This window comes from Lichenostomus cassidix, chromosome 4 (assembly GCF_008360975.1).
Source record: "Lichenostomus cassidix isolate B80296 chromosome 4, HeHo_3.0, whole genome shotgun sequence".
Lineage (NCBI taxonomy): Eukaryota > Metazoa > Chordata > Aves > Passeriformes > Meliphagidae > Lichenostomus > Lichenostomus cassidix.
In genome coordinates, this window is record NC_139484.1 from 49,417,069 (window position 1) to 49,440,277 (window position 23,209).

At 38.7% G+C, this 23,209-nt stretch overlaps 1 protein-coding gene across 2 annotated transcripts in view; it reads right to left on the reverse strand.

The window, feature by feature from the left end:
• PGM2 (phosphoglucomutase 2) overlaps window positions 1-23,209 on the reverse strand; it is a 37,826-nt gene that overhangs the window by 12,905 nt on the left and 1,712 nt on the right. Inside the window, exons 1-4 of one of the 2 annotated variants that reach the window (XM_085059176.1) lie at window positions 6,898-7,328; window positions 1,444-1,611; window positions 482-588; window positions 48-132 (exon numbers count right to left, since the gene is read on the reverse strand). In XM_085059176.1, the coding sequence (XP_084915302.1) occupies window positions 48-132; window positions 482-588; window positions 1,444-1,611; window positions 6,898-6,969 (432 nt within the window). In that variant the 5' untranslated portion in view covers window positions 6,970-7,328. Of the gene's footprint in view, window positions 1-47; window positions 133-481; window positions 589-1,443; window positions 1,612-6,897; window positions 7,329-23,209 lie in introns of those variants that run through there. The other variant, XM_085059177.1, reaches the window with a different exon arrangement.

Genomic DNA, 23,209 nt, shown 5'->3' on the forward strand with positions numbered 1-23,209 from the left:
ATATAAAGAAGATATAGTACATAGAAAGTTATAATAGAAAAACCTACCACAAAGGGAGTTGGTATTATATCAGAGAATAGATAAACTGGAACTCCCTGACTGATGAAGGTATTGGCAGCAAGTCTTGCAAACCTAAACAGGAAGACATCAAGGGAACATAATAATTTTCTTACCAATTAGTTTCCTAAAATTCACTGCTTTCCCTCCTACCCTAATGCAATTACAAAATCCCAACAACAAACACCACCACTTATCAATATATCTCAATTATACAGACACAATTTAAATGTGTTCCCTCACTATTCCCAATAGACAAAACACAATTCCAAGACCTGCTCTAGCATTACCATAATGTAAAAATACTCTAAATCCCACACATTAGTTCACTTGACAGAAAGAACATACAGTTGAAGTAGATATAAAGGCATAATGAATCACACAAGGCATCTACAAAATACTAAATACAAAACCTAAGAAGTACCTTTTGCTACTACCTCCACTGGAAAGATGAGCACGAGCATCAAACCCAATCACAACTCCTCTCTTTTTCAGGTCACTGAAATTCTTCTCCAGGTATCTGCAAAATCCCTGAAACAACAACAAATCCACCTTATTAACCCAACCTTGATGTTCAACTTATCATATCATTAAGATGATTGCTAAGATGCTGATGTCTTTTGAAAGTGAGCATACACAGCATCTTACTGAACTGCTCTGGGATTCTGCTTGTCCGGGACCAATAAACATCAAGAAATGTCAGAAACCTTCAAATCAATATTCCAAACCTGGACAGCATTTCAGTATTTTTTAAAATATGAGAACCAACTCCAAAAAGGAACAGGTAACATGATTAGTCCAAATTGCAAGTTTTGAGAAATGATTCAGCTGCCTTAGGTCTCATATGAAGAAGAGAACAGCTGGCCAGTGTTTCATGTTTTTAACTGAATCTCACCGTAACTAATGACATCTGTTTAGCACATCATACATCACCACTCCAGGCTGCAGCAATTTAAGGTTCTGGTTCTTTAAGCTCTCCCCAAGTAGATCTACTATAGGATCTATGCATGCATACATACCTTCACTGCCTTTATGCAAGCCCATGTCCTACAAACACAAACCTTAGCCAAATGTTGGGTACCTTTAGGGCTTTTTGTAGTTGTTACAACAGGACTAACTGTTACACTTGAGCTTAACTGCAGCTGTGTATAAATTAAATTGTAAATCAAATATGGAATGTAACTTCTTTTAATGGTTTAATAGCTTCTCTCTGCCTGTTTTAGAGATCAGCACTCAGCTAGTAATTACAATTTAAATTACTTCTGAAAACTGGAAGAATAGGAGACAACTTGTACTTCCACAGAATAATTATTTATTTGCCATAAATGAGGCTCTTCCATTCATATATACAACCAGCTAAGTGAGATGAAGTGCTGAACACAATACCTGGGTTGTCTGGATAATAGTCAAGTCATTCATGTGGGAAATCCCTGCTCCCATGGCAGCTCTGAGCCCTGCTGTGCCAAACTCCATCCGCGAGCCAAAGTATTTCTGCAGTTCTCCGGCATTTCCTTCCGCAAGCAATTGTTTCACGATTGCATAAGTTTTTGGATTCTGTTGAGACAAAATTCAGATATTCTAAATGAGGTTTTGTTTGTCTTAACAGAACTGATTTTCTGTCCCAGTCGCTGGGTTATTTCAGTAGCAAAACATGGCACACAACTTCAAGAACACCAGAACTCCTGCTACTTCTTGCTTTTACATCAGTATAACCCCAAGTATTACTTATTTTAGATTTATTTCCTTAAGTGAACATGCAACCTTGACAGCAGTGTATATATATCACAATTTGGGATGTTAAAAGATTTTCAAGATGTCATTTTCAATGTTTTTTATTTTTAAAAACAAAACAAACACTAAGAAGCACTTTCACAGTTCAGAGAATTTTTCCTCATCACAACACAAGAACTACACTAAATATTTAAGAAAGTAAGTTAAGCTGGTTACTAAGAAATATTTGTTATTTCTATAGCACTATATGTAGAGTTTAAAAAAAATTAAATCATAACCTTGTCCCAAGACTGGCTAGCACCAGAGGCAGCAGCAAAACTAAGCAGACTGGTCAGAAGATAGATAATTTTCAATATATTTGCAGGTAATGCTTATAAAAATAAGTACAACCCCAAGATGAAAGCCTAGAAACTACAGCCAAATTCTTAAATAAAATTACTCAAGAATGGCAACAAAAGGGCCATGTCAGACTGCTTGAGAACAGTGAGGAGTTTATAACTTTCACTGCTTCTCTTGGTATATTGCTTCCACAGACCTTCTACTGTTACTAACTATCTTTGTGTTGCTGTTGAGCAGCTAGCAGAGTAATGAATGCATCGGTTCTCAGTGGCAAGAAGGAATGACCTTTATTGTTTTGATTTCATCACATTTATAGAGTTCTCAAAAGTCACCCAGATTGGTCAGTCAGAAGCCTTCCCCCAGGCCTGATTGGCCAGGCCTGCACTGCCCAAGCTCTGGGACACTGTTCCAAAAACATCCAAACTTTATCTTTATTTACAAAACACAAGAAAACTTCTCATGGGAAAAACTGTGCTAGCCACATCTTTGTTTCCAGACTTAGGGAATTAGTAAAGTCCTGTATACCTCAACTTCTCAATCTTAATAACATGAGACTTGTGAAGTTCAGTTTTTGATTTCTTGATAAATGATGAACCTAGAGGACAGATGGCAGGTGGCAGACTCCTAACTACAGGGGTATCTGGAGAGGCAGCAGGTTACTCACTGCATGAGCGCACACACTTTACTCTGGAGTACTAAGATTATAATTTCCAAAGGGACACAAACTTTGATTTCTAGGCAATTAACCTCATAAAAGTCACAGACTTGATTATTTCCTGGATGACCTAGGTATGCTGACAGCAAGAGAAAGCATATCATCCTAGGCAAAAAGGAAAAAAAAAAAAAAAGTAAAACCATATATCTTTAGCAGCTTCAGAAAATGCTGCTGAACACACAGAGTAGTAGACATGTGAGTAAACCTGGATACAAAGGTATAAGCATTCTGCACATCAAACCAAGACCAGAGTCTGGATGCCCTAACCACTGACCTGTGAACCCACTGCTGCAGGACAAGCAACACAGTTTAAAAAATACTTAAACAGCTAAAAAGCCTTTGGTGCTAATGAGCAAACTACATAATGCAGAATAAGCTTGTCCTAGGTTACAATACAGATGTATTCAGTATTCTATTACCACCAGCTGTGGGGCATTAGCTGTTATCTCCTGCTATATCTCCTGCTATACGCCTGATAACAGACAGTGAGCTATCAAGAACCAACAGCATGACTCATGGACTTATCTCATCCTATTGTGAGATGCTCCACCCAGAAGGGAGGAGCCAGGTGTTCCCACCTGGATATAACCTGGCTTTGGAACTACCCAAGCCAGCCCTGTTGACTGGATTCCCAGAGGACAAGAGCTACCACTGGACCTTCAGATGGAGACCAGACCTTCCACAGGATCACTACTTCAACCTAACTACTTCACTTGGACTGCTACCACCACCCTAACAGGGTGTCAGGTAATATCTGACTCTGTGGTTTTTTTTTTTGTTTTTCCCTTGTATTATTGCACTTATTATTATTAATAGGAAAATTATTTTAAATTTTCCTATTAAACTTATAATCCTGACTTGTGATCTCCCACCGCTTTGTTTTCAAACTAACACAAAGCTAAAGAATTAAAAAAAGAAAGCTGGCTTCTTGAGTGCAGTAAGCAATTAGGTACCCCAGAATTACAGATTTCCAGTGCAAAAATTACCAAGTTACCAGTCAAAGAATGTTGTAACTGACACTTCCTTGTAGGCAGCTTGACATAATTATCTATTATTATTGACTAATTATATTCTATATGAACAAATATAATTCCGTGTTGTTATAGAATATACAGGGCAGCATAACTATTCTGAGTTTAGGCTGTTTACAAGTTGACACCAAGTTTTGCTGCAACATTAGGCCTATGTCTCATAGGTAAAGCCTGAATGACACCACCTGCATCTGGTTTTGTACACTGGCTAGTCACCTTTTCATTCCCCTGCATGAGCTTTGTGCACACAAGCCATCTCCTAACACTGAAGTAAGCATTTTTTTAGGTGGATACTGCACATATTTCTAAAGATGTTTGACAGACAGTTGTAATGCCAATGCAGGCAGGACACCAGGAGCATCCTGCAGTTCTCACAGCCAAGGAGGCTTTTGTTTGTAGTCTTAGAGGAATTTCCCAGGTTTGGTATGTACTGTGAAGCTAGAGGGATCCTCTAGTTTTTTAAGTCTGGTTAAATGTACATGTGTAAGTAGCTGCCTGAGTCTTAAGAGCTTCAGTCCATATAATTTGCTGAAGAAAACCTGATTGCATTAATTTAGTTTGGGTTGCTCCCCACTGCCTGCCTCCACCCCACAACAAGTCATGGTAAAAGCCAGGCCAAGTCTGCTCAATACAGCAGAAGGATTTTTCCAGAACTACTGTTTTAATTGTTTATGGTTGTATTCTCCTAAGAATTTGCCTATTTTTTGTGGTGAACGTTATGATGCCATTGTATACAGATAAGTGAAAAACTAATCTTGGCTTTTTCTTGTATTAAAACAAACCCTTCACAGCATCTCTGCCAAAGAAGGATTGAATTTTATGTGAAGGATGAAGTGCTGTTTTTCTCCTTTCTTACTGATTCTCTCAGGTTAACACTTTTTCTACTCTCAAGCTAAACCAGATGTGAGTATGGGAGTACCATTTCCTGTGAATACAGTGGCAGGTGATTTAATACTGAGTTAATATCCACTAGAGCAATTAGCTTGAACATCACCTGGTAACACTCAAATTATTTACTTTAATCTACACTACAGGAAGGCCCAAAGAGGTATCATCAGTAGAGGAGTCCCCACAAGGTTTTAGAGTAGAGGAAAAACTTCTGACTAAACAGATTTTATTTTTACTAAAACCAGAAGCTACCTTCTGTTCATAATTTTATGACTGATAATAGAAAGAATGAAAAGTATGCTATTACTGTAATGAATAGAGTGATGAAAACAGCCTGGTAACAAGAACAGTAACTGTCATCTAGGTAGAAACTTTCAGTTAGGTCAGCAGGACTGCCATCAGCCATAAGGGCTTGCTCTTGCAAATGATTATTTTGTAAGAAATATGTGGCTTATCATAATTAAATATTAACCTATCTTTGCATGTCAAAAAGGAACTTATTTTTTTATACCAGAGTAAATGGACAAGGGTTAAATCTGAGTCTTCTGTTGCTCAATACACACATGTAACAGCTCCCTGAGAAATTAAAATACCTCACCTTTTTGAGCAATCAGTAATGGGTATTGCACACCAGTCAATTATTACTGACTCAAAGATTCAAGTATTAACAGAGGGCTAAATTTTCAAAAGTAAAGATGCTCTAAGGGATACTGCATTAGATTCCCAGAGGGTTTAACAAAATAATCAGAATAACCACTTGAAAAGTAAATTATTACACAGAAAATAACTAATGCTGGTCAGGGAAGTTATGCAAATAAGAGGCTCTTTAAAACCAAACTGTTTTCTCAAAATCAATTAAACTGGGGGGAAAAAAAGACACAAAAGCTTATTACTATTTGATGTGATACATTACCATTTCTGAAAAGAAGACTAGTTTGTCACTGCTCAATCATTAATAAAACCAGAGCTGGATAACTGGTCAATTAAACAGTTGAATTAATGAAGAATCACAACAAACCTGAGGTACTTCTAATGATGTCCTTTAAAACCTGGAAAGAATACTAAAGAAATAATTCTTGTATGTTTTCACTATATTCTTGAAATAAGCAGAAGATGCCTTACCAAACAGGTAAATATGCTGCACAACACTCAGAGAGCTTTGTAGAGTGCGGAGCCCAGGGCAGTCACTTTAGTGACTGAAGGGGGGTAATAGCCAGTGTGTTCCAATACAGCCAAATGAACAAACTATATGAATAGGAAAACAAAAATGCAACCCAAATATGCCAATAGAGGCCTGTATCTCAGTGGGAACTGCAGGAGCAAGCAACTACATGAGCATTTCCAGAACACCACTGTGGCAAGGTGTTTCTTAAGATATATGGAAAACAGAAATACACAAAAGATTTTACTTCTGCATATAGTGCTTATAGTCAAGACTAATACTGAAGATAAGTCTCAATAGGAAAGGAAATAACACATGCTAAAATATTCCTATGCAATAGCAGAAAAGGAGGAAAACTACAAAACCAAACAATATTGAAGATTCAGGAGCTATTTTATTAACAGTAAGGATCACTAAGCACTGGGTTACACCTGAAAAAACCAGGACTGACAGCTTCTGCATTTCCTAGTGTTTCTGAAGTGAGCCCACATGTCTTTTGGAATCAATATTTTAGTAAACAAAAATTTAGAGGTGCCAGGAGGTTTTTAACACTGAGAGACAGGTAACACGGCAATGTATGCTGATCTCTAATAATTTAAGTCTATCAACTGCCCTGCGACTGAAGCTGTTCGGAACAATACAGGCCCTTTCGTAAGACATTCAGTACAGGTGAAAGCCGGACTGAGAGAGCAGCCGGGGCGTTCTAAAGCTGCTGCGGCAGGTGACGGAGCCGCGGCACCGGGCGGGGGGCGGCAGCGGCGGAATGGAACGGGTGGAGGGGTGGAGGGAGAGCACCCCTTTGTCAGAGAGCTCTGAAAGCAGAGCCAAAGGAGCAAACAAGTGCCTTTACCGCACCCCGAACCGGCACAAGGCAACAGCCGAGCGTCACCCCGTGCTTCTGACCCCTCTCCATCCTGCAGCCCCATCGCCCCCCACCCAGCCCCTGCCTGGCCGGAGCCGCCGCCGCCCCTCACCTTATCCCAGAGCAGCCACTGCTCGGCCGCGCGGCAGAGCGCAGCGTCCCCCGCAGACCCCCGCGCTGCCATCCCGCTGCCGCCCGAGCGCCGCCACCGCTCCTTCCCTCTTCCGGAGCGCTCCGCTCCGCTCCGCCCGCCGGGCCGCCCCTCCTCCGCCCCGCCCGCCTGCCTGCCTGCCCGGGGTCAGGGTCGGGGTCGAGGCCGGTGCCGGGGCCAGGGCCGGACAGGGCAGCCCCGCCTCCGCTCCGCCCGCCGGGGCCGCGGTCAGGGCACTCGTTTAGAGAGGGGGTTTAGGAATTTTCCCCCGGCGCGCTGAATGTTGCCATTCGGCGGCCGGGATGCGGCGAGGGGCTGCCCCGTCGCCGGTGGTGCTGCCCGGGCCGAAGGCAAGCGCAGAGCCCCCGGCGGGGCTGTGGCTGCCGGCCCCGGGGAGCCCCGAGCGGCCCCTGCCCCCGCACTGCGCCGGGCGGAGGAGGAGCGTCCCCAAGGAACAGCGGGAAAACTGCGGCGGACAGCGCAGCCACCTCCCCCGCAGCACGCCTGATGGAAGAGAGTAGCGCTGTTGTCCGAAGTGCCGCTTTCCACGGGCATTGCACAAAGGCGACTGAGATTACTTTTTGAAGTCAAGATAAATAAGGCAGGAGCTCGGGAGCTCTCTGATTTGGGATAAAGATTATAACTAGATCATTTTTAAGGTCTTTTCTGATCCAAAACATTCTATGATTCTATGATAACTTTTCATAGAAATAATGACTTTTACAGATACTTGGAAACGTTTCAAAGTTCATTAGTACATTACTAGAATGCACGTGAACAAGAGAAATGCTATGCGCATCACTTGCAAGGATGTTAATGCATATCCTTCTGATTGTTACTACTGATCAATAAAATAATTAAGATACCCTTACAGAAAAACACAAAGATGAAACATCAGTGGAACCAAAGAGTAAGAAAATCAGACAAAAAAAAATTTGTTTGGCCACTTTTGGAATCACCTGTTTTCTCTGTCATTTTGATAATGGTCATTTAACCCAGCTACTCTGGCCTGTGCACCTCTCTGGCTAGACACAAATATGACGTCTGCTGCAAAAAGAAGGTAGCTGAATTTCACTCAGGAAAACTGACTGTGTTCCTTCTGCCAGAATTAAAGAACAAGTTAATATGGCTTTTATTGAACAATTCTTATAGCTTATAGCACAGCGTCTTTGAGAGAATCCTGAGCTGACAAGCTGCTGCTCTGTCTAAACAGTTCCTATAGTTTAGCTTGTGTTTTGATGGGAATAGCACCCTGAAGATGCCATAATAAGCCCCTTCAGCCAGGTTGATTTCTTACAATTTTTTTGGCAAACATATAGTCCAGAGAACACTGAACTCTCTTTCTTGCCTAACAAGATTTCTGGCATAAACTTCCTAAAGTACTAAGTGAAAAGCAGTCTGATTGCTCTGAAGCTTCAGGGACAAGGCAGTCAGGAGGTTTTCCCTACATTTTATCAGCCTCTGCCTGAAGCTGAGCTAGACTAGGTGATGCACACGTGCAGGGAGAGCTCTAAGGAGTGACTGGGATTTCCCTGTTTAACTCTGCAGAACAGGCCGTGGCAGGGGAAGATCCCTGGGTGTGGTATGGATGCAGAGTGTGTGTTGCAGGTGTTCTGAGGCTGCTGAGAAATGTGAGGTCACTGTGAAGGTGGCATACAGGAGGAGCAGAGTAATTTGCCACTGGTGCTAAGTTCTGAATGTGAACTCCTGTAAGGGATATACCTATCCAGGTACTTTCCAACAGTGCTTCAATGGGAGCAATCAGAGCATCCCTTTTGTCCCAAGTTTAGAGGATGAGGCAAATGAGGAAGGGGCTGTCCTTGTGGAAATGTACTGAACTTCTACCATGCTGGCCAAAGGCAGGAGAGAAATAACCACAGGAAAAAAGCAAGATTTGCGTATGTGAAGAATGATACAGCCACTACAACACTGATTTTCTAAAGCACCATAACAAAGTATTGCCACTGACTCAACTGAAGGGGGTGACAGGTTCACAGAACATGTCCTCTTTCTCCTGAATGACTGAGGTTGACTATAAATTAAGCAGGTTTTCCCCACGATGGAGAAAAATGGTTATCAGGATCCATTATAGTGTAGGCTCAGCTGTGTCACAGAAAAATTTTTTCAAAATTCTTGTCTAATACCTTCTGGGACTGCTTTGAACAGAGTGGCCAAGAACCATGCAACTTGCAATGTGCCACAGTCCTGAAAACTTCATGATCTAATGACACTAGAAGAGGCTGAAAAAGAAAGAATAGCCAAATGCCGTCTGCAGTTGCTGCTGCAATTAACACATTTTTTCATGGAAACAATACAGTGTAAATTATTTCAAAATACCACATAATTTAGCAATGAGATCTTTCCTAGTGATTCTTTCAAAAAGTGCATTTCCCAGAAAGAACTCAAAAACTAACAATATTTCATTAGAAGCCCTAGATACTGAGTTGGAGAAAAGTTGGTTGACTACGCGTCAAAAATCAAATAAAACTGAGATAAAGGATGGAGGATTTTTTCCTTTTTTTTTCCCTCCAGCTGTTACCAAACCCAACTGAAATTGACAAAATAAAACTTAAAATCCCCAACGAATAAACCAAGTAAATTTGCTGACTTTATACTCCTTCTGGGTACTTAAAGGACTGTCCCTAATTTTAATGGAATCTTCTTCAAAACATGTGGAATCATTACTAAATTCAAAGTAGTGCTAGAATTTCAGAATGGGGTACTTAGTGAGGTACCTAAAGCATCTCTCAAGCATCTCATCCCTGCATTTACTGAAGTGAAAAGTTTCAGATGAATATTGCGTTTTATAACTTGGGCACAGTGTGGCTGCAGCTACACAGGCTTTCACACCAAGTGTGTACTAAATGGCATTGGCCTGTTAGCTGTGTTAGGCTTTAGCCATAACAACACAGCACCAAATTGCTTAATTTAACTTGCAGGTAGGAAGAGCAATGAATGCATCAATGGTGCTCATCAATATCTTCAGTCAAGTTTCAGTTAATTTTTGAATTTCATGTTATGGGGGCTTTTTTAATGACTTGGTTCAACTTTGAGAGAACCAATCTGTCTCTATGTGTGGTGGTTAAAAAATGATGTATCATTTCTTCTCAAAGCATGGCAGTCAGTGAACACACCTGTTCTCTGAAATAGAAAAAAAAATAACAACAAAATTACTGTAAAGCTCCGCAATTGCTATTTGTGGTTCCTACAGAAAGAAAAAGGACTAAGGATTATAGGACATTACTGAAAACAAAGTCAGCTTTAAGTTCTCAGAGCTTAATGTGCATACTTAGCTGCATTACTTTGAGCAGTCTGAAATATTAAAGGTATTTTATTAGTTTCAACATTCATCACCAGCTTGTAATAGTAGTAGGGGACAGGAGAGAAAGAGGCTTTGACTCAACCACACAGATTGACTGGGAAACTGTGGTGCTCATTGCACTTTTCCGAAAGCACATACAGCCCTCAGAAGAGGATGTTGTCCTACATAAAGCACTGTTCTTTCAATCTGAAGTGAGGGGAGGGGGAAGCAGGGGAAGAAAAGGAAGGATGTGGTGGATATTGTATTCCTGGCTTGAATTTTAGCATTTGTTCTCCATTTCTGTTGTCTACCAGCTAACCCAAGGATGTGTTGGGTTATTTTACATTTCCTCTTGGAAATTTTTTCTCCATTGTTTATTGTAAGCTTCTTGTTCACAGCTGAAAGTCTTTTATAATTTCCACCATTTGGCATGGACTCCTGATCTCTGGGAGGCAGGCAGATCTCAGATCCTGTGGCAGCAGAACTACTAAAACATGCTTTTTCTTTCTTGTTCTAGACAGCATCCTGTTTCTAGGTTCAAGGATGAATTAACTTATGTTTGTTTAACAGATAGGACAAAGTCAGAGCTAATGCCAGTTCTTTTCAAGTATATTTTGGACTGCTGCCCTTCACTAAGATATTGCTTCACATTTGAAGACTGAAAAAGCAAGCTAAAGTGAAAAATAAAATTAGTCTGACAAATGCATGATCTTGATCTCACCCCTTGTGCAAATGATTCAAATTATGCTGTGACAAAAAAGAAACATTTGATGTTATGGTTTCACAGAATTCAAGAATAATATGCACAGTTTATTTTGTCCCAATTCCTTTATGAAAGAAGCGAGTGGGGTACATTATTTTTATATATGTCCTTCAGTTTGATTGCAATTAAAATTTTGTCCCTCCCTAGGTAATTTTGTGACACCTAGGTGGACTTACCAGGCCTACAACTTAATTTGAATAACATCACTGTTACAGAAATGGGGTTGAGAGGGATTCTCACAGTTCTCTTGCCCTAAGTTAAGGAAAACTTTCCTTAACCAGGATTAGTTATCCAGAGTAGAAGTCAAAAAATCTAAACCACATGCATCATGAATATACTGGATTGATATTTGCTTAACAACAATAAGTTATGAGGATTATAGACAAGTTTCCCAAAAATGTTAAGCTTCTAAATCCAACTTTAGATTTCTAAGTAAGCTGTTTCTCAAAAGTGCTGAACCTGCAGCAGTTCCCATTGAATGCTCAGGCTTGCAAATGCATGGCTGAGAGGCATGATGGCAATATCAAAGGGGAAAGGCAGTTGCTTAAAAAAAACTGGCACAGTATGCTTTTATAATATACAGCTACACTCCACAGTTTACACCACTAAAGTTGAAATATTTGTTTTACAGACAGAAGAACTCACATGCAAAAGATTTATCTGATGTCCTATTGATGGAGGAAATAGTATCTAAAATATGGAAAGTTAGTAGAGGCACATTTCTGTTAGAAAGCTGCTCTAACGTAACACTAAATGCCCTACCTTGTTTTTCCTGAATATATAAAAAAATCTGAAATTAAGGAATTGACTGAAAATATATAAAGTCTTATTAATGCATATTTTTTACTCTTGGTAGAGGAGATAGAGCACATACTATTGAAACCATACAAGAACTTAATGAATGGCCATACTGAGTAATTTGTGCAGTGGGCCTTAAAATGGCCTCGAACAACTTCGACATTGCACTACAGTACGCTTTTTAAACAGCTTAACTTCTAAACTTCACAAAGTTTTAATTAAAAGGAAGCAGAATAATTAAAACCCCCCAAACCACAAATTCTTCTAAAGGGAGTTGCAGGCGTCATGCATTGGTTTAAAGGGCTCAGGCTGCCCTCTCGCGGTCACAGCAGGAATAAGTATCGAGGTCATCTGCTGCTCTCTGAGTTGAGCTGGAACTGCGTCTGCGGCTCCCGCCTTACGAAAAATTCCCCCCGTTTCTGCCAGATAACAATTGCTTGATATTGCAGTGTTAGTCTTCCTGTAATTTGGGGCAGGAGTTTCCTCTCCTTGTCTTTCGATTTAGACAATCTAAACGAACTAACACGAATGTCAGTGAATAAAAATGATCTGCGCTCTTTCTTAAGCTGCTACAATATTACTGTTTCCAGAGTGTTCCAGTATCAAGAAATGAAAATAAACACTGAGAACATAACAGAGTGCCATGCATTGAGAAAACTACCATATTTCCAATATATATTTTTGCATAAAACTTTAATTCAACTACATTTTACTGTTTGAAGTCCTATTGTTAACATACAAAAAATTTAAGTAAATTATCATAGTTATACATGTTCATAAAGGCTGTAAAACTTCACTACAGGCCTAAGGGGTTTGTTTTTCTTTCTATGTTCTCTGACTGAATTGTTGGAAAGAATTAATGTTGCCACCTCTGAGAACAATTTGCTTCTCTTACCACTCCTGTATTAATAAATTTTTCTGGTGTCATGTGCTTGCTTGGTAAATGCAAATATTACTGTAGGTATTTGGCTTGATGCCTTCACTGCCTTAGAAATTGTTTTGAGATTGGCTTTCTGATTAGCATAATTATGCTCATTTTTATTCTTGGTTTACTTGCCAAGTACTCAATGTTACTTCCTGCTTGTTCATACTTTGTAGATGATAGGTTAGTCATAAGATGCTTGTTTTTCATGGCAAGATGGTAATGATACATGATTAAAAGAATTAGTAGTGTAATGCCTTGCCATTTTACCCCATCTTCTGGAGTAAAAATGTACTGAAAAGGTTTGAGCATGTTTGATTTTAAGTACGATTTTTTCTTACAATAATAACAGCTTCATAACACCACCAAGAGTAATTATCTCTTGCAAACAAGCAATTAATAATATTTGCGCCCTCCAGCACAATTATCTGATACTAGTAAAAGACATCTCACTTTGTCCAAGGATGTATGAGCACCATATAATTAGAGCTATATTAAGGAGGAATTGATAGTAGTGTAGTACTTTGGATTGTATGGTAACTAAACCTGAAAAAAGAGATTAGCTTAAAAAAAATAGACTGTACAAAAGCTTTACTCTTGAGGAAGGAAAACACTCAATATACAAAAAGTAGGGAGATGGCAATGGATATCAGGAAAAGAAGAAGCCTGAGTATAGTTCTTGAGAAGCCTGAAGTTTGAAACGTCTTCAGAAAATTTGACATGGATGATGTGGTGCACAACCAGCAGTGCAGAAACCCTTCTGTACAAGCTCTGCAAAGGTAGCAATATTATCCATTCAGAAGGACTATCTTTCCATTCCTAGTTGTGTTAATATCAGATTTAGAATATCTATCTGTCTGAGTCTAAAGCAGCAATAACTTTCCATTAGAAGATGCATCATTCTCAAAAAAGAGAAAAGTATTTTGCAAGTGAGAAGGCTGTTAGTGAAGAAGAGACAGAATCGCCGTAGTAAGAAACATAAAACAAAGAGTTATATATTGTTGATAGTTGTGGGCACAAATGTAAAGTTTTCATTAATCCCAGATGACCTAAGGCATCTCTACTTGAGGAGGCATTTATTGCCACTTTGGTAGTCAGCTAAGAGGCCAGGATGGCTTGGTGGCACTACAGCCTGTTTGCTCAGTAACACGGGAGAGCCCAAATCTGGTGACTTGTAGACATACTACAGCTGCCATTCAAACCTGCTTTGTGAATGACCTCTAGGTATTGTGCACCAATGACAAGAGAGAGAACAAAGTTTCTGTCGGTGTCAGCTGGTGGAAGGACAATATTGAATAAAAAATCTCTAATATACATTCTGAATCCTGATATTTCAGTACTTTAGCATTACTTTATAAATATATACTGCCTGTGTATTGTAATATGATATTTTTGTAGAGGAAACTGTACCATTTCCTCTATAGATATAAATATTTGCTGGAACAAAGTCTTCCTGACACAAACACCGTTAAAGAATTCTCAAGCAATTCAGTGTCAATAAGACAAGATGATATTTTCTATAAAGAGTTGCTTTAAAGCAATAATCCATCTTATAAATTAAAAGATTAATAAGTATGAAGTTAACTGGAAGAATAAATCCCATATACAGCTAATACATATAGACTCATTGCCACTGTGGGCAAGCGTGCTGTGCAGGCACAGACAATCGCTTCCATCTTTCTTTAAGATCTTTCTGCACATCTTTTTCATACTACGGATGCAGTAATGTGTGAGCTCAGCCACATGCCAGATAAACTGTCAGCAAGACTTACTGAATGCACTAACTTATTAGTTGAAACAATTAAACACAGCATTCATCTCATGCTTTACAACCAAAGCACATAAATACATATGCAGACACAAGTCACTCAATTCCTTACGCTACAAATTTTGAATCATGCAGTACCTGAAGTTTTCATAGCACATCTCCAAATGTGTGGCACATAAATATTGGGGGCACATATGCTCTTATTTACCTCCCTCTCCCTCATATCATATGAGGAACTTTTACTACTGTTAGTAGTCTTTTATACAGCAAATAGCAGCAAATTTATAGAGCATTAAAAGTTTTATACTTAGCAATCTAACAGTAAAAAGATTGTGTTTTTTGCTATCTTTTAAAATTAGGTTTGCAATCTTTTAAACAAGAAGCCTAAGGAACAGAAATTCAGCAAGTGCTATTGAACATGTAAACATCACTTCTAGCCATGTGTGCAAGGGTGCGGATTGTTTGAGGCTGTTCAGATAATCAGTTGCCTTGTCCCATAGTCTGTTCAGTCTGGATTAATATCTATTGGCCTCAGCTGTCAATCACCTCATAGATAGAAATGTATTTAAGAACATCACTATTTAATGTGCTTGCTTATTGGCCATAGCACAAACTAGCAAAGAAAGAAACCCATCTGCATAATTATTTGAAATATTTCCAGTTATAGACCTGTGACCCGACAGACTGATATAAACCTACAAAAGTCAGAAAATGGAAAAAGAGGTTGGGAGAAAGCGAGGACTGAATGATACAAAATCTCAGATGTCAGCCAGGCAGTTCTCCACAGAATGCTTTACTACACATGGTTTTTCTGTTAATCATCCACTGGAAATACTACAGCCCTTGGAAGACAGAAACAACCAGCAATATAAGCTTTACTTATCTGTACAACAGGGAAGGAATAACTCTACAATGCACAAAGGAGCAGAAGAAATCCCTCTTCCCACCATATCCACCATCCTAAATTAACCTGAAAATACTACTGTCCCTTACTTAAAAAGACTTGTAAGCAGCTATCTGTGTGACATGCAAGGATCACATGCTAATATTTCCTCAGATGATTAAACCACAAGCTCTTGGTGTGACTATACTGGAGCTGCTAACCTTTGCAGCTGTTAAAATAGATCTGTGCTCCTATTTTAAGGTGCAGAGCTCCTTCCCCTGCAATGCTCAGCTAAACTGATCTAGATACCAAGCCTTATTTATGTGCTGCCTAACCCAAAAAGCAGCTGTGAACTTTGTGACTAGAAGGTAGATCAGTCAGATGTCCTCTGAAAGAGTCAAATCTTTGGATGACCCTTTCAAAATTCTCAAAGCTTAACCAGTTAGTGATTTAATGAAGGGACAAGCATGCTATCAGCATCTCCTCCCCTTTGCTGAAGCAGCATATTGTGCTTCAGAAAACCCCTGATTTCACTCAATCACTCCCAAGTTTTATTTTCATCCATTCTCATGGGTCCCCTCAAGTACACTGTCATGTTGTTTCCACACCAGCTTTAGCAATGATGACACTGACAGTGTGCCAATTAATCAGCTTTTGCTCCCCTTCCTATTGTTCTCATCACATCTCTACTTTTTTCCCAGCCCTAGCAGTGGTCCCCCATGAATCAGTAAAATTTATTGGTATAATTTGTCTCCTAAGAGCAAACTATTATTCAAACTACTGTTTACTCTTCTGCTAGACTTCTGCTGCTTTTCAATTATAAATTGCATGAAAGGCAGAGTAAAAAGCTTCACTGTGTTTAACCACAAATGTGAATCTGTGGTAAATACCAATCCACTAACATCTCTTCAACTCTCAAACAGCAGTTACTCTGAGCTGTCAAGGGGCTGCTCCTCCTCCTGTGTCCTGCTAACAACTATTCTGGCAGAAAGGTAGAAGGAAGAGCTGAGAGGGAAGCAGCATTAAGTACCTATATTAAGTGTACAGACTTTTACTATGTGGTGGCATTTTCTCTCAATGGAACTTAAAACACTACTTGAGTTGGATTTTTTTTTTTGAAAATGGTATTTCATCTTTTAAAGGGGAGGAAAATCCTCTTGTCAGAGTTCCTTGCCATAGAAGATTAAATGAAGAATCTGACCTTATACAACAGCACTGTTTTGATCTGGATTGCATGCTGTTGTTAGAGTGGTGTAGGGACAAACACCACTGGAAAAGGAAGCCTTTGCTTTCTTTTCAGGCAAAGTATTTTGAACTCAAGGAATGTGAAACCATTCAGGAAGACCTTACCTTTTGAGGACCTCAATAACTGAGACAAGGTTACATTTTGTAAACATTAGGTGGAATTCCTGATTATGGCTACTATTTGTACTGTGCTATCACCAGAAGCAAATATTTGGAGAATACAAAGCCTTTTGTAGACTTAACACTCTTGAGGGATGCTATGGAATAATTTAGGTGTTTACTTTAGGAGGCTGAATAAAGGTCAAACGAATCCTTAGGAAATATCTCTTGTACAGTAGACTACCTATATATTTCCCGTGAAGTGACTGAATGGTTTAAGATTTTTACCTAACAGAATTCTAGGTGAAAATATCTCTCTATAATATATTATTTAATATACATATGATAGAGATATAAATAATACAGATAATATAGAGAGATGTATTATATCTATCTAGGTTCTAATATAACTTTAGGCAATGACTCTCCTGAGGAAGGCTGGGTTACACACTGCTCCTGGAATAATGATTATTAAGGTTGTGATTATTGCAGGGTAGTGTTTGGTGTACATAGTGATTAATGCAAAAAATATCCTTCATAAATCTGTCCTCATCTTAATGTATTAATATTTTTTTCACTATTCTGAGATAATGCTTTGCAAGCCTAGTCTGGTTATAATAAAGTCCTGTTTGTACATTTTCATTCCCACCTCCATTTCCATTAGAAAACGCTCTGGCAGGAAGAAACTGATTTGTTTATATCCCATGTATACATTGTTGCTTTCCTGAAAATATAAAGCAAAAACACTTTATAGGAAACGTTTAACATAAAGGTAAATATTTCATTGAAACTATTAGTAAGAAAAAAATTAACGATGAACTACAGAGGAGTTTCTTTCCTTTTTTCCCTGTAGTCTAGCATTTGCTACATTCCCCCAGATACTGAAACTAAGTATTCTAGCAATGTGTTAAATCATCAAACTACATAATGTTTTGAGACTTAGACATTGTTTGAAACATTACAATTTTTCAAATAATCATTGAGGTAGCAGCAAAAAGAGATGATTACTCCATATCTTTGTGATTAGGACACAAGGTACTGCTGACAATAGTTTCTGCTGCTCTAAAGATTTGTCTGGTTGTATAAAGTAAAACAGCATCCATAGTTGAGAAACAGAACAGAAAACCTCAGCTTTCACAATCCTTTAATTAAGAATCTGTTTAGCAAAATAGGACCTATGGATATATGTCCTTTTAGTTCCAGAAGTAAATCAAACAACTTGTGAACATCTGAAAAGAAGGCTAACACTGGGCGTTTTGATTAAAACGTGTCTCCTCCCTCTGCAAACATGGGAGCCTGTTCCCACCTCCTGCAGAATGTTTTTGCTGTTCTTATACTGCAACAAGTTTGACTGCATTTAATAAACTGTTTGGGCATATCTGAAATCATATATTTTAATTAATTTACCTGTCACCCTTGCCCTGCCCCTCCACATTGGGCAAGAAAACCTAGCTTGCTAAGACTTGATATATATGGGCATGTCTTAACCAAAAAAACTATTCATTTAAAATATTACTTTAATATTAATTAAATTATCAGACACCTATTAAAATCCTGTAAAAGACATTTGTCTCAAATCCTACAGCAAGAGTAGGTGATACAGCAGGGTAACCAGGACTATTAACCAGACCATATGCTCCACACAAAACATGGAAGATCAGCAGCTCCTTTATCTCCAATTGTTTGAGAACACAACCTGCTTTTTTCTTTTTTAAAAAAGCACACTGCCTTCTGGTAACAATATTATTGTTTAAGTGCAGTTTGTATCAGAGTTAAACATTCCAGTTTTTGAAAGTATGACACTAAAGATAGGTGAGCTCTACACTGGTACTAATTCAGCCAGGGCAGGACCAGATTTCTGACATTCAGTGAGAGGCACCAAGATTTTTGTTCTTGCCACAAGATCCTCTTCAAAAAACAGTGCCTGAGTCCCTCTTGCTTGTGGAACATTATTCTTTTCCCCAGAGTGACTCTCAGCACTCCTGCTGGCCTTTGGCACTACTTGTTTCCTGATTATAGTTTTTTCTGTCCTCAGTGAAAATTCTCATCAATTTAAAGTAAACAAAATAGAAGATTAATCTATAGATAATACATTCCTTGGGAAACTGTGACTTCTCAGAATTATATACTTCACCTTTTTAAAGCTGTCACAAACACTGTCTGTTAATGAGCTGTTAAAGCAAAAATTATTCTGATTTAATCATGGTTCAGATCTCAGCTTTTTCCTTAAATGAAAAAGAAAAAGCTGTCCAAATCTTGTAAATCCTCACCGTCAGGGGATGTTATTTCCTGACCAGCTTTAAGAAACTTCTTCCATTGACTTTTCCCTAGACTCTCATCCACCTGCCTCCTGCTTCCATCTATCCCTTGATTCCCTCTCAGGCTTCAAAACTGAATCAAATCCTGAATCACCTGTGCTTCAAACCCACATTCTCAGGTACTTTATCCAACAAGGTCTGGTCAGTACAATGAAAACACTGTGCATCAGAAATCATCTATGATGTCACTATCTTTTCTCATTTAAATTCTTGTCAATAAACTATTTTGTGTCTCCCAGAGAAAAAGATTTACTGAAAGATGCTACCTTGGTATGAAGATTACTGCACCATTGGGCTAAGAGAAGGCAAGATAAGAAGCTGAAGAAATTCTCAATATTCACATTATTTTTGCAAATCCCCAAATAGTACTTCAGATGTTACATTTAATAAGCATTCAGACAGCCATGATCACTTTATACCTTAGTGAAGTCAAGCTTTTACATTTTTCTACATTTACTTGTGTACAAGTGCTTTCTCTGTCTCTAAACAATTGGTGACCTACCAGGGATTATACATATAAATAGAAACACTGTTGTGGAAACAACAGACTGGAATTAAAATCAAATCTTTTCGATCTCCCTATAGCTTTTGAGTCTGTTTGTGGCTTCTTATCTAAAGAGTTTCATATCAAAATAAGTGGAAATAAACAGGTCTAACAAGATTTGAGGTTTATCTTAACAGATCTGTTCTTCACTGAGTTTTAAACCAAACTCCTGACATGCAAACTTGGTGAGTCATATTTGCATAAAGCAGAGTGTGCTTCTGAAATCTCGGAGGAAATAAAGGCTGTCCTTACTAGAACTTTAAATTGTAATTTAGTGATTATGTACTTGGCTCTGGGCTTTTATCTACATTATATATTCATGCTTAAGGAGATTAAATGTTGTAGCTAATAGTTTGGTCAACCAACATGAGAAGTTCAATCATAACAGGCTAACAGATCACTTTCCTGACCTCCATCCTCTGAAAATGTATGAGGAACTGTTACTGCAGTAGTGTCTTTTATTTTACTGTAACAGATTCAGCCTCAGTGTTATTTCAAAGGAATGTGCTATTCCACCTGCACAGCCAGCATGCTCAAATTAAAGCAAGGCTTGTTATGAGTAAGTGATCCTCCAAGCTAATAACTGAAACTCTTAAGTTCTCTGCCAGAGGTCCCTTGCAGGTCTTTTTTTTCCCCAGTTCATAAGTCCTAGAATTAGATTTTAAATTTTCTGGAAAATATTACTTATGAGTGATGAAGAACTAGAAAGAAGCTTCTGAACAGAGGATTGAGAAAGTGGCTAGGCAGTGTACAGCTAAGCCTAAATGCTGCTGACAGACTAGGACCACGAGTCGTAAGATGGAAAGGCCAAACAGATGTACTTCTGCCATATTTCCTTGCTAGTTTACAGTCATTGCATTCTCCTAGCCTGGTTTTTGTTATGAATACAGTCTTCAGCAGGTTATTTAATAAAGATGGATGTGGCATAATCTGCACAAGTTAGTGCTATTGGGCTACCTTTTTTACTCGTATGTCAGACCAGTATGGAAAAATAATCAAAATGCAATTGGTTTAACATTAGGTTTTTATACATTAAAAAAACCCAACCAGACAAACAGTTCCATGAAATCATAAGGGAGCAAAAGCAGTACAAAGGTAATTTTTGAAGAGTCCAGGATAAGCATATTTTCCATGACTAATCACTTTCTATAGCGATTTAACTGCTATCTCTCTTATGGTGCTAGAGACAGCTGGAGACAGAGGACTTCTTTAGAAGGTTTGATCTACAAAAATGCAAGAAAAGGCTGCCAAGCAGTCCATTTTTAGCAAAGAGCAAATCTCTTTGTTGCATTTGGATAAAGTCACTCCAGAATTATTAACCTAGAAACTTGATTAATACTTATATTTTACAAAATACTTTCTTACTGTCCTTTTTCAAACAAATTTACTGCTATCATCTTGCAGGATAGGCAGTTTGTTATTGATAATCAGATCTCAGAAGATAAAGAGAGTTACTTAAAATGTTATCTTAAGTTTTGAGCATTGAAAATAATTTAACTTGAAATTCAACTTTCAGTTACTCTGTTTTCCTTAATAGGAACCAGGATAGAGAAGATAAGGAAAACAAGTATCTTCAAATTGGTCAGATAAAACAAATCAATAGGATTTGGTTAATCAGAATAGCCAAGATTTTCACTTTGTACTGATCTTTTTACTAGCTCTGGTAAGTGGAAAACATCTGCAATGCAACACCAAATGCAAGTCTGCCCTAGGCAGAAGCTGGGAGTAAATCCTCTCAGAAGTGCTTTCTGCCTGGCTTTACACAGCCATGCAGTCACTGAAGAACTAAGAAATGCTTCCAGGTTTCCACACGTCTCCATGCTTCCCTGTTTGCCAAAATGCAAAAGCAATCTTCCCCAGTTACTCTCTTGCTTCCATGTTGAAGGACAACAACTACCAGGTCTGGACCTCCCACACTTCCATTTATGAATGTTGCCAAAATTATTAGAGTTGAATTGAAATATTAATAGAATACTTCTACATTTCCTTTTGTACGTACATATATAGCCTTAGGCATGCGGAGCTGTGAATGTGTTCTCTGGAATAAGGCCACTAATGAAGCCCATCCCTTCATGCTTTGTCCCTGCACACAATTCCACTAATCGTTCTTCAGTTTCCCAACCCCAGTACTATTGTTAAATTCCTCAAGGAGTACTTGCCCAGATACGACAAATTCAAACTTCATCAGGTTAATTGATAATAATGTATGAATGGGGAATAGGAACCAGTGGATTTTGGTTTCATTATTGTAGACTTTTGCTTCACTTCTAATTTACTTAAGCATTACAATTTAAAATATTAATATAATATTTACATGCTGATTTTTACTTGCTAACTATTGTGTGATAAATTCCTTGACAAATGTGCCAGCATAAAACCCAAGAAAAAGTTGTCATCTGTAGAGACTTGATCTACTTTGTGCTGCTTCAGTTTCTGCCTCTACCCCACCCCAAGCAAGCCACCTGTGTACATTGCTTATTCATAATATGGTTCTCCACAAAACCACTAGTCTTCTTTCAGCCTAGAATGGACTTCATTGTTTTGCTGTGGTCCCCTTGTCAAGCTCAGAAGCTGCTCAAGATCCTCTTTCCTCTATGTTCCAAAGAACTGATCTAATAACATGCAACTCCTTATATCCCACTAAAGCCCAAAGCTGTTGATAAATTTAGGATGTACCTGAGCTTCCTAAGAGCCATAGCAGAACCTTTAAAGTCTCCCAAGGCATTGAAGGCATATTTGGTTTGAAGCTTAGGACCAAGTTAATTGCATATCATGCCTAAACCTGGTTACATCCAGAACACCAATATTCTTCTTCAGTCCCCTGAAGAAAGCTCTATCTATCAGGCATTCCTGGGGAGAACCTTATTGAGTATCAACAGGATCTGTCTTTTCAGGAGATGTAATGGCAACCACAACAGTTTTAAGACTTAAAGCTAATTGCACCACTTCCCTCTTTGTTCCTTACCACAACTGCTATAATGTTAAGTGCTGGTGTCCTGAAAGGATGTGCTAGGTTCCAATTCTGGTTTCCAATAGATTTTTTCAATCCACATGCAAATGATTGCAAAGTATTGCCTCTGTCCTTGGGACAGCATCAAAACCTTACTCTCTTCTTTGGCAAGTAGAACCAAGTCCAGGTTTTTTTATTCTCTCTGGAGCAGAGAAACAGATTTTATCCTCATCAGTGGAACTCATTACAAACAAAGGGAAGACAGTCCTTCTCAAGCCAAAAGTCTAGTGGTTAAACTATTTCCCTGAAAGGTGACAGCCACCTGACCCCTGACCTTACACATGAACAAATAAAACTGAAACTGAATTCCTGCTTACAAAGTCATGTAAGCTAATTGATTATTGAATTAGAAGGACAGTGTCATGAAAGACACAGGGAGATAAAGAGAGTAAGCAGGAGAGAGAGCTTTATTTTAGAGACATACTACCTTGTAGTTTGGTTTTTCTACTGATATTTTCTCAATCTGACAGGCTGAAATATTGTAAAATTGGGCAATTTTTCAAATAAAAAGTTCAGAATTTTAATAAAGAACTGTATCTTCTTTACACCTGTGTTAGGTTTAGGGATTTATTTTTCTGTGTAAAAATCGTAGAATCACAGAATGGCTTGGGCTGGAAGGGAC